General features: G+C 44.5%; 1 protein-coding gene and 1 long non-coding RNA gene across 3 annotated transcripts in view; both read right to left on the bottom strand.

Moving 5' to 3' along the window:
- The window catches only part of EIF2B3 (eukaryotic translation initiation factor 2B subunit gamma), a 148093-nt gene that overhangs the window by 35039 nt on the left and 97724 nt on the right, over window positions 1–15330 (bottom strand). For both annotated transcript variants that reach the window (XM_034778512.1, XM_034778513.1), the window contains one exon: window positions 2906–3033. In XM_034778512.1, the coding sequence (XP_034634403.1) occupies window positions 2906–3033 (128 nt within the window). The remainder of the gene's footprint in view (window positions 1–2905; window positions 3034–15330) is intronic.
- LOC117881364 lies at window positions 8432–9789 on the bottom strand. Its single transcript, XR_004646776.1, has 2 exons — window positions 9534–9789; window positions 8432–9030 (listed from the first exon to the last, which is right to left on the bottom strand). It is a non-coding gene; the product is annotated as an uncharacterized LOC117881364 (long non-coding RNA).

Genomic DNA, 15330 nt, shown 5'->3' with positions numbered 1-15330 from the left:
TACCCACTGGCCATCTTTTCACAATTACATTGATTTGCACTGTGGCACAGGAAGAAAAACACAGAGCCAGAATCTGGTTGACTCACTGATTACAATGGAAACAACAAGATACAGACTAACACAGCTACCCCCTGATACTTGATTACAATGGAGTTACTCCTGATTTACACCAACATAAGGGAGATCAGGATAAACCCCATAATGCATCCTCCTGTCCCAGCGGGGAAGAAGCCTGCATCTCAGAAACTCCCCTGCAATGCCCAAGGAAGTTTGACTTTCCAACCCCTGAACAAGGGGAAATCCAGAAAGCACACCAAGAAATCTTGGGGTTCTAGGTCTTTAAAAACAGCGGGCAAACAAAACAGGGAATAATTTTGGTTTTTTACGTCGCTTGAAATGACATTAGCCAGTCGTAATATGTTTGACTTTGCAATGACGGGTTAGAGGAGGCTCTCAGAGACAGAGCTCCCTAGGCCACTCCGCTACATGCTAGCCCCACCTATGACCAGGAGCGTTTGCCAACATCTCCTCTTGCCCCACAAAACAAAGCAAGAAAATAATCCTACCCCTGCCTTTACATTCTAAATCCCAGAGGTCATATTTCCCAGCCCACTGCTTGCGGTTCTACAGGCCCCACCACGACAAGCGCCAAGCTGTTCACCTGGAATAAGCCAGCAGGACGCAGCTAAGTGTTGGTTGGATAGCAGCTTAGCTCTGGGGCTGTGGAGGGAGCGTAAGAAAACGTGCTCATGAGAACAGAGGCAGACTGCCTCTCACCCACACTGAGTATGGCTTTTTGGGTTGGGGGCTGAGGTGACTGACGGAACAGGGTGCAGCATTTTACCCCAGCACTATCCGGAAATGTACAGATTAAAATAGCCTACTACAATCTTTACTGTCATGTGGGCTTGGGAGAAAACTGCGGAGACGAGCCAGCCAGAGACCCCAGCCGGAAGGGGCGGAAGCAGCCAAACCAGGGACCTTTGGCCATTCAGAGAACTTTCTATAGCTTTGACTGGACTTTGCCCTGGGCTAATTGGCTGTTTTTTGTCAACTCTCCCACTCTTGACCTCTGCTTCAGTGCACACCTGCCCCTCTTATCCTCTTCTCCCCTTCCCCCTGCCAAAGACCGTAAGAACGGCCATACTGGGTCAGACCAAAGGTCCATCTAGCCCAGTCTCCTGTCTTCCAACAGTGGCCAGTGCCAGGTGCCCCAGAGGGAGTGAACAGAACAGGGAATCATCAAGTGATCCATCCCCTGTCGCCCATTCCCAGCTTCTGGCAAACAGAGGCTAGGGACACCATCCCTGCCCATCCTGGCTAATAGCCATTGATGTATCTATCCTCCATGAATTTATCTAGTTCTTTTTTGAACCCTGTCTTGTCCTTCACAACATCCTCTGGTAAAGAGTTCCATAGGTTGACTGTGCAATGTGTGAAAAAATACTTCCTTTTGTCTGTTTTAAACCTGCTGCCCATTAATTTCATTTGGTGACCCCTAGTTCTTGTGTTATGAGAAGGCGTAAATAACACTTCCCTGTTTACTTTCTCCACACCAGTCATGATTTTATAGACCTCTATCATATCGCCCCCCTTAGTCCTCTCTTTTCCAAGCTGAAAAGTCCCAGGTCTTATTAATCTCTCCTTATATGGCAGCCGTTCCATACCCCTAATCATTTTTGTTGCCCTTTTCTGAACCTTTTCCAATTCCAATATATCTTTTTTGAGATGGGGTAACCACATCAGCACACAGTATTCAAAATGTGGGCATACCATGGATTTATATAGAGGCAATATGATATTTTCTGTCTTATTATCTATCCCTTTCTTAATGATTCCCAACATTCGGTTTGCTTTTTTAACTGCCGTTGCACATTGAGTGGATGTTTTCAGAGAACTATCCATGATGACTCCCAAGATCTCTTTCTTGAATGGCAACAGCTAATTTAGACCCCATCATTTTATACGTATAGTTGGGATTATGTTTTCCAAAGTGCATTACTTTGCATTTATCAACATTGAATTTCATCTGCCATTTTGTTGCCCAGTGACCCAGTTTTGTGAGAGCTTTTTATAACACTTTGCAGTCTGCTTTGGACTTAACTATCTTGAGTAGTTTTGTATCATCTGCAAATTTTGCTACCTCACTGTTGACCCCTTTTTCCAGATCATTTATGAATATGTTGAATAGCACTGGTTCCAATACCGGTCTCTGGGGGACACCACTATTTACCTCTCTCCATTCTGTAAACTGACCATTTATTCCTACCCTTTGTTTCCTATCTTTTAACCAGTTACCAATCCATGAGAGGACTTTCTCTCTTATCCCATGACAGCTTACTTTGCTTAAGAGCCTTTTGTGAGGGACTTTGTCAAAGGCTTTCTGAAAATCTAAGTACACTATATCTCCCCTGTCCACATGCTTGTTGACCCCCTCAAAGAATTCTAGTAGATTGGTGAGGCATGATTTCCCTTTACAAAAACCATGTTGACTTTTCCCCAACAAATTATGCCCTTCCATTTTCTTTCCATTTAGCTTATCCCCTCTTAAGTAACCCCCCAATCCCTCTACCCAGAAGAATGGAACTAACATGACATTTACCACCATCACACTATTCACCCTGCTTGTGTGTTCCACCTCTTCCCTAAGCCTGCACCTGTCTCGTCTGTTTAGACGGTAAGCTCTACGGGGCAGGGACCGTCTACCACTTTGTGTTAGTGCAGTGGTTCGCACAGTGCTGCTCCACTCTTGCCTGATCCTTAAGCATTACCATAATAAGCATGTTGAATACATAAAAAAGAAAAGGACCCACTGATGTAGACAAACTCTGGAGTCTATCCAGTAGCTCAACTGCAGCATAAATGATTCAAGATCTTCATTGAACCAGGTGATTCTTGCACTCACCTAATGACTTTTGATCCTTCTTTTGATCCTGCTCTTTGTTGTCCTGTCCTTGTCGTAATGATGTAGGAGAGGAAAACTGTTTCCTAACTAGATACGGAATCAGTTCACTTCGGATAGATGTTAACGACCTAGGAAAAAACAATGTCCACACATGAAATCAATGAACATTAAGTGCTGCCATCCATTTGATTTCTTCACAGAAGATCTACCAGACATTTTGCAAGTTGTTTATTTAGCAGAAATAAAAATGCCAGATGCTCAAGAGCATCTGGTACCCAGACAGCTTCCATTAAATGTGTGCTTTCTTACTATATATGACTCTAGAAGGGACTTCACTCAACTTTCTTTGTGAGATGGGGAATCAAAACAACCTTCTGACCTTCCCAGCAAATTCCCCGTTTCTCTAACTTGAGTCCCTCAGGTCTGCAAAGGGAGTGTGAAACACTACTGGATCACAATGGTGATGCTTGGAACCCACTGTGCATGGCTGCAAACGACAACACAAAGTGGGGCCAGGAAAATAAGAGAATCCAGCGCCTACTCCAACGCCCTTCTCAGGGAAAACCAATAAAGAAACTACTTGTTGAACAGTGAAACATTCAAGAATATTTGAAATACTCAATCCTTAAATGAAAACAATGAATCACAAGCCATAACGGTGTCCTGTTCCATTGCACATCTGAAAACTCAAAGAACATTTTCAGACTTATTTCTTTAACCAAAGGAAGTTTAGCACATATCTTAACAAGTTCAGGAATGAGGTGTCATATTCTTTAAGGGCCTCAATCCAACAGCCACGGAAGTCAATGGACAGGGTCCCACTGACTTTACTGGGCATCGGCTCTTTTTGTCTTATGTACTTATCTGGCCCCAGTATCAAAGAAACTCAGCACCTCACAATCTTTTGTTGTATTTACCCTCAAAACCTCATCCCCTCTGAGGCCAGCCAGGGCTGTTATCCCTATTGTACAGATGGGGACTGAGGTAGAGAGAGATGAAGTGACTTGCCCAAAGGGATACAGGCAGTAAGTGGCAGAGCAGGAGTACAGCCAGGTCTCCAAAGTCCTAGGCTAGTGCCCTCCACTGGGCTACTCCTTTGGTTTTATACAACAAATAAAGCCTGCGTCCCCCCCACTCCCAGGAAGGCCAATGCCGTGCCTATTACACATGAGCTTGGAAGGCTACTATTTTATTGGAGAGTTAACTTTGGAAGATCATTTGAAGTTGCAATAAAAAGTGTCTGAAAATAACACACATGGAATCACTGATGTAGTATGTGAGGAGTAGCAGCCTGTGGCCTATAACTTCCTTACATTGGGTCTGAAACCAGTTTTATTGTTATTGCTTCATTACTTGAACAATATGCATTTTGTTGCTGGCCTGTTAATTATTTAAAGGCTGGGAAAACCATTCAGCAAACTAATCCAACTTGACCTATACAAAGGGGATTGTATAACTTCTGTAACGTATGAGGAAAGGTTAAAAGAAACAAATATGTATAGCTTGGTTAAATGATAGCAGGGGATATCCATAATCAGCAGAAGGGTGCAGACATCAGAGAAAGAAAGTGGGTACCCAGGGCAGAACTAGGAGTTAACTATGGATTCAATTAAAGGAGGAATTATTTAGGTTGAATATTAGGAAAATGCTTTCTGGGCAGTGAGATCTATTAGACATCAGAACACCACTCTCAAGTGGTGGAAGTCCTGAAAAATATGCAGCACAGAACAATCCCGCACCAGTATCCTCTGCAATGTGTGACACTGGAATGGGTTTGGGAACCAAAAAGGACTTCTCCATCTGTAGCTTCCCTGGGCAAGTTCAGATTAGATCATCAGACCTACCACAACGACCAGAACGAAGCCCTATCCTGGCATACTGACAACAGAGGTTGGAAGGCAATGTTTATGTTATATATCCTGCCCTGTAATTTTTTAGGTTTTGCATATGGAACCATCTGAACCATCCCAAATCTAACCCTTTGATCGTCTCACTTTTGTCCTGAGCAAGAGCCCATGTGCTCTATCCGGCAATCTGTCCTTAAACAACATAATTATATATCATCTTGAGGTAGCCATATTTCAGGAACTAATGAAGCAAAACTCTTCGTTCTTTAATCACAAAATCTCTCACCGCTAACCATTTACAGACTCTCTGTGCCATGGTCTCCTAGCCCTGCATTCTGACATACGTGTGGGTATGCAGATGGGCAGTTTACTAGCTTAAAATGTTTGCCTTCAGCTGTGCCATTCAGCAACGATTTCCTGCTTGGGTTTTCTACTCTGTCCAAAACCGACAATCATGTTTTTCCCTCAGAGGTTGGCCAGGGCATTTATGGGATCCATTACCTATAAAATATCTGAGTATTTGGCACAGTCTTCAACAGTCTGAAGCAGAGAACAACACAACAGAGTAGGATGCAAAAGAGGTGGAAATGGGGAAAGAAAGTTTTGCCCTACTTTGGATGTTTTATTCTTTCCTGGCCATACTTTTACAGTCTTCCCAGCATTCTCTGAAATGCTATCCATATTCCTCACTTACAAGGTGGGCCTAACTCCGGTCACCTATCGAATATCTCACTCTCACACTGTTTAAACAGGATTTAATGGAACTGTTAAAGGGAACCTGCTTTTGGAAGGTCTTAAAATATTAGCAGAGAGGCATTTGGTAATCAAGATTTGGAAATTTCTCTTGACATGTTTTGCAAATGTGGCTACTCAAAGTGACCATGTAAGAACATTTTTTGAGAGTCTGAAAGGTGGCAAACAAACATCTGGCTGAGGCAAGAATGAAGGTGAGGAATGAGAGACAGAAGGATTAAGTCTGAAAAACCTTAATCAGGGGAAAAAATTAACAAGAATTTGGGAGGAGGCCAACTGGCCTGCACATAGATTCAGGAAAATTAAAGAAGAAAGGGTTTCTGGCCCAGCGCTATAAAAATATTCTTGTAATAATAAAATCCTAAAGAGCAGTTACAAGAGCCTATGTAAAGAGTCAGAGAAGAAAGGATAAGCTTGTTAAATCTGGGAAAAGGAGTCTCTCCTATTCTATCACCATGCGTCTGTATCAGTACCGCCCTGACTCAAGCCCCAAGGAAGGCCGAAACACACGATGAAAATGACATAAGGAAACCTCTACTATTTCCAGGGTGAAGAAGTGAGGGGTAATGCAAAGTTATGGGAAAAAGCCTGTCAAGAGCCATGGCTGGATGACTGTGTTCTGACACCCAACAGAAAAAAATGGGGGATAAGAAGCAGATGTACCTGCTTTTAAGAAACATTTGCTAAAACAAACGGACTTTCATAAATTGTAATTAAAGTAACAAGCCATTTTCATCTTCCATTCCCTACGATTTTATTTTTAAATGTTCATATCTGTCTGCTTTCATCTCGGCAAAAAGTAGGATTTCAATATAGCTGCCCAAGTGTTAGGGTACGTCTACAGTACGAAATTAATTTGAACTTATTCTATTTGAATTTTCAGAAGCAATTTTATACATTCGGTGTTGTGTGTCCCCACTAAAGCGCGTGAATTTGGCGGAGTGCGTCCACAGTACCAAGTCTAGCATTGAATGTCGGAACGATGCACTGTGGGAAGCTATCCCACAATTCCCGCCACCCATTGGAATTCTGGGTTAAGCTCCCAGTGCATGATGGGGCAAAAACATTCTTGCGGGTGTTTCTGGGTGTGTATCGTCACTCGCTCCTCCCTCGGTGAAAGCTACGGCAGACGCCATACTGCCAGCAGACGGTGCAGTACAGTGCACCGCCTGTCTCCTGGTACTGTGAATCCACCTCTCATGTCCTCCCATCTTTCTATCTACTCTTTTATCTAACCATTTCCCACCTTTTTTTGGCTACCGTGAACTGAGCAGCACAGCTTCTGCCGCAAACTCTGCTCTCTTGCTCTTGCATTGCTAGCTAATTTTTCCATGTTGTCGGTCCTGGGCTCCCATGGAAGCTACAGAAGGCAACAATTCCCCGCCGTTTTTCGGCCATCGTGAACTGAGCCGCACAGCTTCCGCCACAAACTCTGCTCTCCCGCTCTTGCAGCTCTAGCGAGCTTCCCGATTCCGTGAAAGCTACAGACGACAACCATTTACCGCCTTTTATTGGCCATCTTGAATTGAACAGCTCTCCTACATTTTGCGCCCTTTTTCTAGAATTACCCGTGCAGGCGCCATAGCGTGGCAAGCATGGAGTCCGCTCAGATCTCAGCTACAGTTTTGACCATTGTAAATACCTCGCGCATTATCCAGCAGTATGTGCAGTACCTGCAAAACCGGGCGAGGAAGCGACAACTGTGCGATTACTGTACTGATGAGAACATGGACACAGACGTTCCTAGAAGCACCGCATGTGGCGATTGGGAGATCATAGTGGTGTTGGGCCAGGTTCATGCCGTGGAACGCCGATTCTGAGCCCGGGAAACAAGCACAGACTGGTGGGACCGCATAGTGTTGCAGGTCTGGGATGATTCCCAGTGGCTGTGAAGCTTTCGTATGCATAGGGCCACTTTCATGGAACTTTGTGACTTGCTGTCCCCTGCCCTGAAGCGCAAAGACACCAAAATGAGAGTAGCCCTCACAGTGGAGAAGTGAGTGGCCATAGCACTGTGGAAGCTTGCAACGCCCGACAGCTACCAGTCAGTCGGGAATCAGTTTGGAGTGGGCAAATCTACTGTAGGGGCTGCTGTGCTGCAAGTAGCCAACGCAATCATTGACCAGCTGCTATCAAGGGTAGTGACTTTGGATAATGTGCAGACCATTGTGGATGGCTTTAATGCGCTGGGGTTCCCTAACTGTGGCAGGGCGATAGACAGAATGCATATCCCTACCTTGGCCCCGGCACACCGGGGCGGCCAGTACGTAAACCACAAGGGATACTTTTCCATGGTGCTGCAAGCACTGGTGGATTACAAGGAACGTTTCACCGACATCAACGTGGGATGGCTGGGAAAGGTGCATGACGCGCGCATCTTCAGGAACTCTAGTCTGTTTGAACAGCTGCAGGAAGGGACTTACTTCCCAGACCAGAAAATTACTGTTGGGGATGTTGAAAGGCCTATAGTTATCCTCGGGGACCCAGCCTACCCCTTAATGCCATGGCTCATGAAGCCGTACACAGGCACCCTGGACAATAGTAAGGAGCAGTTCAACTATAGGCTGAGCAAGTGCAGAATGTGCTTTTGGATGTTTGAAAGCGCGCTGGCGCAGTTTACTGACTTGGTTAGATCTCAGCACAACCAATATTCCAGTTGTAATTGCTGCTTGTTGTGTGCTCCACAATATCTGTGAAAGTAAGGGGGAGACGTTTATGGCGGGTGGGAGGTTAAGGCAACTCGCCTGGTGGCCAATTTCGCACAGCCAGACAACAGGGCGATTAGAAGAGCGCAGCAGGGTGCACTGAGCATCAGAGAAGCTTTGAAAGCCAGTTTCATGACTGGCCAGGGTACGGTGTGACAGTTGTGTTTATTTCTCTTGAAGTTACCGGCCCCCTATATATATGAAAGGAAATAAAGTCAAAATTGTTTAAAAACTGTTCTTTATTATTTGTTGCACAACACATTGAGGGAAATCAGAAGGTAGACCGGTGGAGGGAGGGGTATTAGGTTAGAGGGGTGGAGGAGAAGGGAAGGACAAGTCCAGAAACCAAATCAAAAGTTCGCATATGCCAGCTTTCTGCTGCTTGGGCAATCCTCTGGGGTTGAGTGTGTGGGTCCCCGTAGCCTCCCCCCTCCTGTTCTTGGGCGTCTGGGTGAGGCGGCTATGGAACTTGTGGAGGAGGGAAGGCGGTTATACAGGGGCTGCAGTGGCAGTCTTTGGTCTTGCTGCCTTTCCCGCATTAGATCCACCATACAGCGGAGCATGTCAGTTTGCTCCCCCATGAGCTTGACCATAGCATTCTGCGTGCTCTCATTGTGCGCGTCCCTCCTCTCTTCGTGTTCCTGTAATGCTTTACGGGACTCTGCAATTGTTTGCCTCCACGCATTCAGCTGGGCCCTATCAGCGCGGGAGGACTGCATGAGCTCGGCGAACATGTCGTCCTGAGTTTGTTTTTTCTGCCTTCGAATTTGGACCAGCCTCTGGAATGGAGTAGATAGGGGCCGCGTTGAAATATTTGCACCTGTTGGAGGAGAAAAAGGGAGGGTAGTATTTTAAAAGATACATTTCAGAGAACAAAGGGAACACTCCTTCTCAGTGAAACAGGCAATGCATAGTACACAGCACATGCTCTTTCTGTATAAGTTAGCATTTTGCCTCTTATACTGAAGTGCCTGCCACTTTGGTGCGAGTAAGCCAACACACACGGCCAGGCAACAGAATTCAGCTTGCAGGCAGCCTAGGGGCACGCAGGGTTCTGCTTCTTCTACATTCATTTCAATGCTTTCAAACTGCTGGGCCCCCTTTCCCATAGCAAGCAATGCCTGGTGGGTTTGCCATATAAAAGGAGGGCCTGCGGGCTCTCTGGGATGATCGCTTCACACAACACCACCACCCCCGTCCCCACCGTGTGGCTCCGATGAGGCTCTGAGCAGGAATAAGCCCTTTAAACTAAATGCGAACAGCCCAGCACGGCTGGGTTCCCCCCACCCCCCACCGCGTGGTTCCGATCAGGCTCTCACTCACCAGAAGTATCTTCTCCAGGGTCATGGTCCGGGAGCCCGCCTTGGGAGTGGGGGGAGGCTATTGGCTCCAGCGTTAAGAATAATTCCTGGCTAGGGGGGAAAACGGATTCCCCACTTGCTGCCTGTGCACTGTCCTTCTCCTCTTTGTCCTCCAATGACTCTTCCTCCTCGCTCCGTGCAACTCCTCCCTTGCAGGTGTCCACGACAGTGGTGGGGTAGTGGTGGCGTCACCCCCCCATAATTGCATGCAGCTCACAGTAGAAGCGGAATGTATGGGGCTGTGACCCAGAGCACCCGTTCGCCTCCCTGGCTTTTTGGTACGCTTGCCTGAGCTCCTTGATTTTTGTACGACACTGCTCTGTGTCCCTGGAGTAGCCTCTTTCCGTCATGGCCCTGGAGACTTTAGCGTATGTATTTGCGTTCCTTTTTTTGGAACGTAGTTCTGCCATTACAGATTTGTCTCCACAACATGCAATGAGAACCAGTACCTCCCATTCAGACCATGCTGGAGCTTGTCTGCGAATCCACGACTGCGTGATCTCCTGTGATGGTGGACTCTGCATGGTTGCCTGTGATGGTGGACTGTGCTGATGGTCACCTGTGCTGATGGTGACCAAACAGGAAATGAAATTCAAAAGTTCCCGGGGCTTTTCCTGCCCACCTGGCTAGTGCATCGGAGTTGAGAGTGTTGTCCAGAGCGGTCACAAGGGAGCATTCTGGGATAGCTCCTGGAGGCCAATAACGTCGAATTCCATCCACAATACCTTTAACCCGGGATTGCGATCTCGATTTAAGTGCTACTCAACTTGCCGAGGTGGAGTACAGAAATCGGATTAAAGAGCCCTTTAAATCGAAAAAACGGTTTGGTCGTGTGGATGGAATCTTTTTTTCCCCGAATTAACTTGGCTAATTCTGAAACAACAGACTAGTGTAGACCAGGCCTTAGAAATGCTGCTACTCTATCAAGTGTAAAGAGAGTGAACAAAATAGTGGAGCTCCAGTCCCAGTGAGAACAATGGGAGATGGTGGTTCTTTTGAAAGGGGTCAATTCGTAATGACTCAAACTTTCAGTTATGAAAAATAACAGACAAAAAATGACTATTTATCCCAAATATCTTCAAAAGCTACTCAACAGGCAGGCCAGGAGGAAGGGGGAAACAAGGGTGTATTCATGTGTGTTTGCAGGGTGATGTAGAAAGGAGAGGGGGGAAGCTGGGATGCATGGGCAGGGGAAATTTGGTGGTGTGTGGATAGGGGAACATATGGAGGTGCAGGAGACAAGTGGAATTTTGAGTGGTTTGTGTATGAAATCTTAAAAAAAATAAAAGTCCAAACAAAACTACGTTAAAATGGAGTTAAAGTTGAGAGTAATAGCAGTAACTTAGGTTAAACGATAATACCAGGATGTTGCAATCATCCCAAAACCAAGGCATTCTAAACCTAAGAAATGCACCATGAAAGTTAAACTTTAAAAAATTCAAACACATTAAGGTATGGAACAGAATCGTTAGAGCATCCAAACAACCTTAACTCTGCCCCCTGATGACACTATGGGCAGGGGGAGAGAATCCAATGTGGCTTTAAAAATCACTTTAACTTAATCAGGGTCCCACACACTAGAATGCCTTAATCATAATCGTATGATTTTTGCATGGTGTCACTATAGGACAGAGTTTAGGTTTCTCCTAGAGGAGAAACTTTTGGTTATGAAGAAGAGTAAGGAGAAAAATTATCATTAATTCCTCAAAATAGTACTCAAATAGTACTCAAGCCTTTGCACAAGATCTCCATGAGTTTTAGCTGTACAGAAAGTTAGAGGAGTCCATGACAGAGCAGAGTTAAGGTTGTTTGAGTGTCCCGATTGTGCTGTGCATTTCCAGACATTCTCTCCCTCTCCCTCTCTCTCTCTCTCACACACACACACACACACACACACACACACACACACACACACACACACACACACACATCACTTCAAGCCACCAAATGCAGCCACCTCTTGGATGGAACATGGCAGCATTATAAAAGGAATGAAGAACAATGGATCCAGCTGAAGCAGAAGGTGGAGTTAAGGAGACAGAATATGATCAGCTAACCTGGAATTTAGTCTGGGTTTGCTATAAAAAGTGTGATGTGATTTTTATTAACCAAAACTGGTTAGAACCTTGATTTCCTGTGTCACAATACTCCTTAACATTGTTAACAAAAAAATCACAAACCACATTGCCTATTTAAACACATCATTTGATGTATTCTCTCCCCCCCGCCCCTCCGAAAATGCATTAAGTCTAGGTGCTAGGATGGTGCCATTGGCTTGACCCGCAGCAGGAATGGAAGCACCCACAGCTCCACTGTGCTAGTTTTCACTTGCTGGAGAAGTTTGTAACAGAAGTGTCGGTCCCATTTACTAGCTGTCATTCATTTTTATTTTCCATGTTTAACATTAAACATCATAAAACAGTACTAATGAGAATTTTCATGTTAATACACACACACACCCCCTTTTTTTTTTTTTTTTTTTTAAAGTTTATCAGTGAGGAAGCGTGAAATCTACTGTTGTTGCCAGGACCCACCTGTAAAATCTGTTATCCTTCTCCATGGGTTAGTTACTGGGAAGTGGGGATGGAGTGGGGGGTGTCTCACTTAGAATCAGCTATTTCCATAGGTGCAGACAGTGTTTATGATTCACAACCACAAAGCAGAAACTTGTTTGTGTTTTCCTTATCTAGCATTGTCCCTTTCTTTTTTAGCAGTATAATGTTAGCTCTTGTAGCGCTATGTAACGCAGTGGGTCAGATTCTGATCTCTGTTACCAGAGTGATTCCATTGACTTCGCTGCAGATAGTCCAGATTCACATCAAAAGTAGAATATGGCGCAATATTTCAAATCAGAACTTCTGGTTAAAGTTCAAAGTGTTTACATATACACAACTAAACAAATCCTACGGAATATTATAGCATCGACCAAAATGAGCTTTGCATGTTACATAGGATAATAAAGATCTAAGAAAAAGGGAAAGAGGAAAAAAATAGAGGGGTGGAAGAAGAAAGAGAAAAGTTAATGATGAAGCTTGTAGGTAACATAGTTCATGGTTCTCATCGTTTAAGGGATAAAGCCAAATAACGTTTAAAAATTCCATGTAAGCCAGGAGCTCTCTTGTTGAATCTCAATGTTATTTTCTCCTGATCCTTTGATGGAGATTAAAAATTTCCATGTGAATACAAAGAAAGAAACAACAGTTACTCTGAGATTTTCCCCCCAGCTTTGAATTTTCTAAACTAGAGCAGCAGCCACCATTCCCATCCCCTCCTCCCCCCACCACTCTCCCTTAAAGAAAAAAGTCAACTCACTTTGAAGAAAAAGACAAAACAAGGCCAGGGTAAGGAGGATTAGGGAAATGATATTTATATCATGGACCAAATTAAAATGTCAATGCAAGAGGCAGGCAAACAGCCCTTGCCATATAGACACGCCAGGCATGTTTCCTCAAGGAAATAGGAAAGAGATTTGAAAAGAGTTAATGCAGTCCTGAGTTAATACCACCTGCCTCAGACTCAACACCACTTAAAAGACAGTGTTTGGGTCCATTTCCCACAATGTGGTTTTAACGAGCACAATGGAAGAAGCAATTACAAGCCTTTTTCCCATCTCCTTATTGATTCAGGGCAAAAAACTCTGGAATTTCTGAGACATGCTAAGAATTTGGAGCTAGCAAATGTGGATTATATGCAGAAGGGGAAAAAAAGTAGCAAAAATTAAACAGCATGATCGGGGGGGGGAGGGGTTTCTGCTGCGTTCTGCTATAAGACATATTTTGCCCCACGTCTCTCAACAACCTCTCTCCCTATTCATTTTTCTTTAACCTAGTGGTTCCCAAACTTTAACAACCTGTGAACCCCTTTCACTAATATGTCAAGTCTCGCAAACCCCCTCCTAAAAATGAATATTTCCAGGGCTTTTCTCCTTTACCGGAGTATAAATGATAAAAACAGTGATCTTGGAAATATAAAATCTGTTTTTGTGACATGCTTATTACACACTATTTATTATTATTATTAATCATTACAGTATTTTTATTTCATTATGAAAACGGCAACACTCTTCCAAGATCTCACTTTCGTAGCTTGTATCACTTTGAATAAGCCTGTTATAAGACAAGGCTCCTATGTTTCATCAAGGAGTATCAGACGGGAAACAGCAGGAAGGTATTTAAGAAGCCAACTCAAAGAGCTCCTCCTACACAAGCATTCAGGTCTTGAGCAGTCCAGGCAAACAACGCACGTTACAACAAAGCTTAAACTTGTTCATCATAATTTTAAAAACAATACTAGCCGCCTATTTCATTTTAAAAACAGCTAAAAATATCCACCTCCCTTTCCATTTCTTATAAGGAGTCTTGGAGTTTAAATCTCCTGAGTGTGATAGAGATGCTTGCTTTGATCTGCTTAGCTCTTGGAAGTCCAGGGGCTCCGAGCTGCTGGCCCCGTGCTGCCCGGGGTCCCTAAGACGAGCGCTCTCCGCCATTAGGGAATTTTTTCCCCGAGAACCCCCTGTAACATTTCCCGAACCCCAGTTTGGGAACCACTGTTCTAACCCAAGACTAATTTTAACCAATAAAAGAACAACTCCAAAGTTAGGCAGTTTCTTGTACCTCACCTAATAACCCACAGCATTAATCAGGGCACTGAACAAACATTAGTGCTTCTTTCATTTTTGTCCCTGTTTTGCTACAAAAATGTTTGATGCAAAGAGTAAATCTATATTTTTTTAAGCTCACGTTAATTAGGAAATTTGTCAGCATCTTTTATATTAAGGGAGCTAAAAATCCGCAAATGAGTCATGGAAACTTTGAGAAACATTCTGTTGAAAGACAATTCCTCCTGCCTGCTGCCATCCTTGTTGTCCCAGATTGTTGATAACTAGGACCTTCGGTTCTGACAAGTTGACCACCTGCATGTGACTCTTTCTACAGCCATCATTCAGCGTTCCTGCCTAGCCTCGGGCTTTTGACCTGAGACCGAAGTTTCTGAATTTCTCAAACCCCCAGAATGGCCTCTAAAATCTCAGGACTCTTGGTGGTGATGACTGGCCAGAGGGAGCACACATGTGATGATCACAGACAGCACAACCTGAAAGTAGGGTGGACTAAATTATGGAAGCGATAGAGTGAAGGCAGGACAAAGCAAAACTGTTCTTGAGTTCCATCAATGTTTGGGTTCTCTTAGGCTAGTAGACATATTCCCAGGGACCTACTTTAGCCAAATAACATTAAGAGAACTAAGTAGCTTTCTAAAAAACAAACCATGGAAATGAAGATTCCTCTTAACTAAAAGCCCAAACCATTTGAAAGTATGCACACACACACACACATCCCCAGGATCACCCAAACACCCTTAACTCTGCCCACCTAGAGCCACCCAGAAAACAACAGGAACACCAGACAGCTCCAGGTTAACCAAATACTTTGCCTGGGAATGCCAACAGCTTTTCAGAATTGCTCTTTAATGGAAGTCTCTGTTGCCCTTGAAGGCCACCCAGGGAGTTTGGCAGTTCTCACCAACTGCTCAGTAATGGATCACAATCTTTCCCAGACAGCATCCCCTTCTTCTGCCAGATCAGCCCCACCTGCAGTTCCCTGCCAGCACCTCCCCCGCATCATGTGTATCTGAGCCACACACTGTCTGCAAACTGCCTGAGGGGCCAGGCTCAATTTGCAAAGTGTGCATCAAACAGAGGCTTTCTGATATTATGCCTAGACAACACGTGTGTAAATAACACACCAGTCAAACTGGTGTCT

This window comes from Trachemys scripta, chromosome 8, assembly GCF_013100865.1.
Source record: "Trachemys scripta elegans isolate TJP31775 chromosome 8, CAS_Tse_1.0, whole genome shotgun sequence".
NCBI classification, from domain to species: domain Eukaryota; kingdom Metazoa; phylum Chordata; order Testudines; family Emydidae; genus Trachemys; species Trachemys scripta.
Note: the sequence above shows the minus strand (reverse complement) of the source record. Positions and strands in the feature narration are given on the sequence as shown.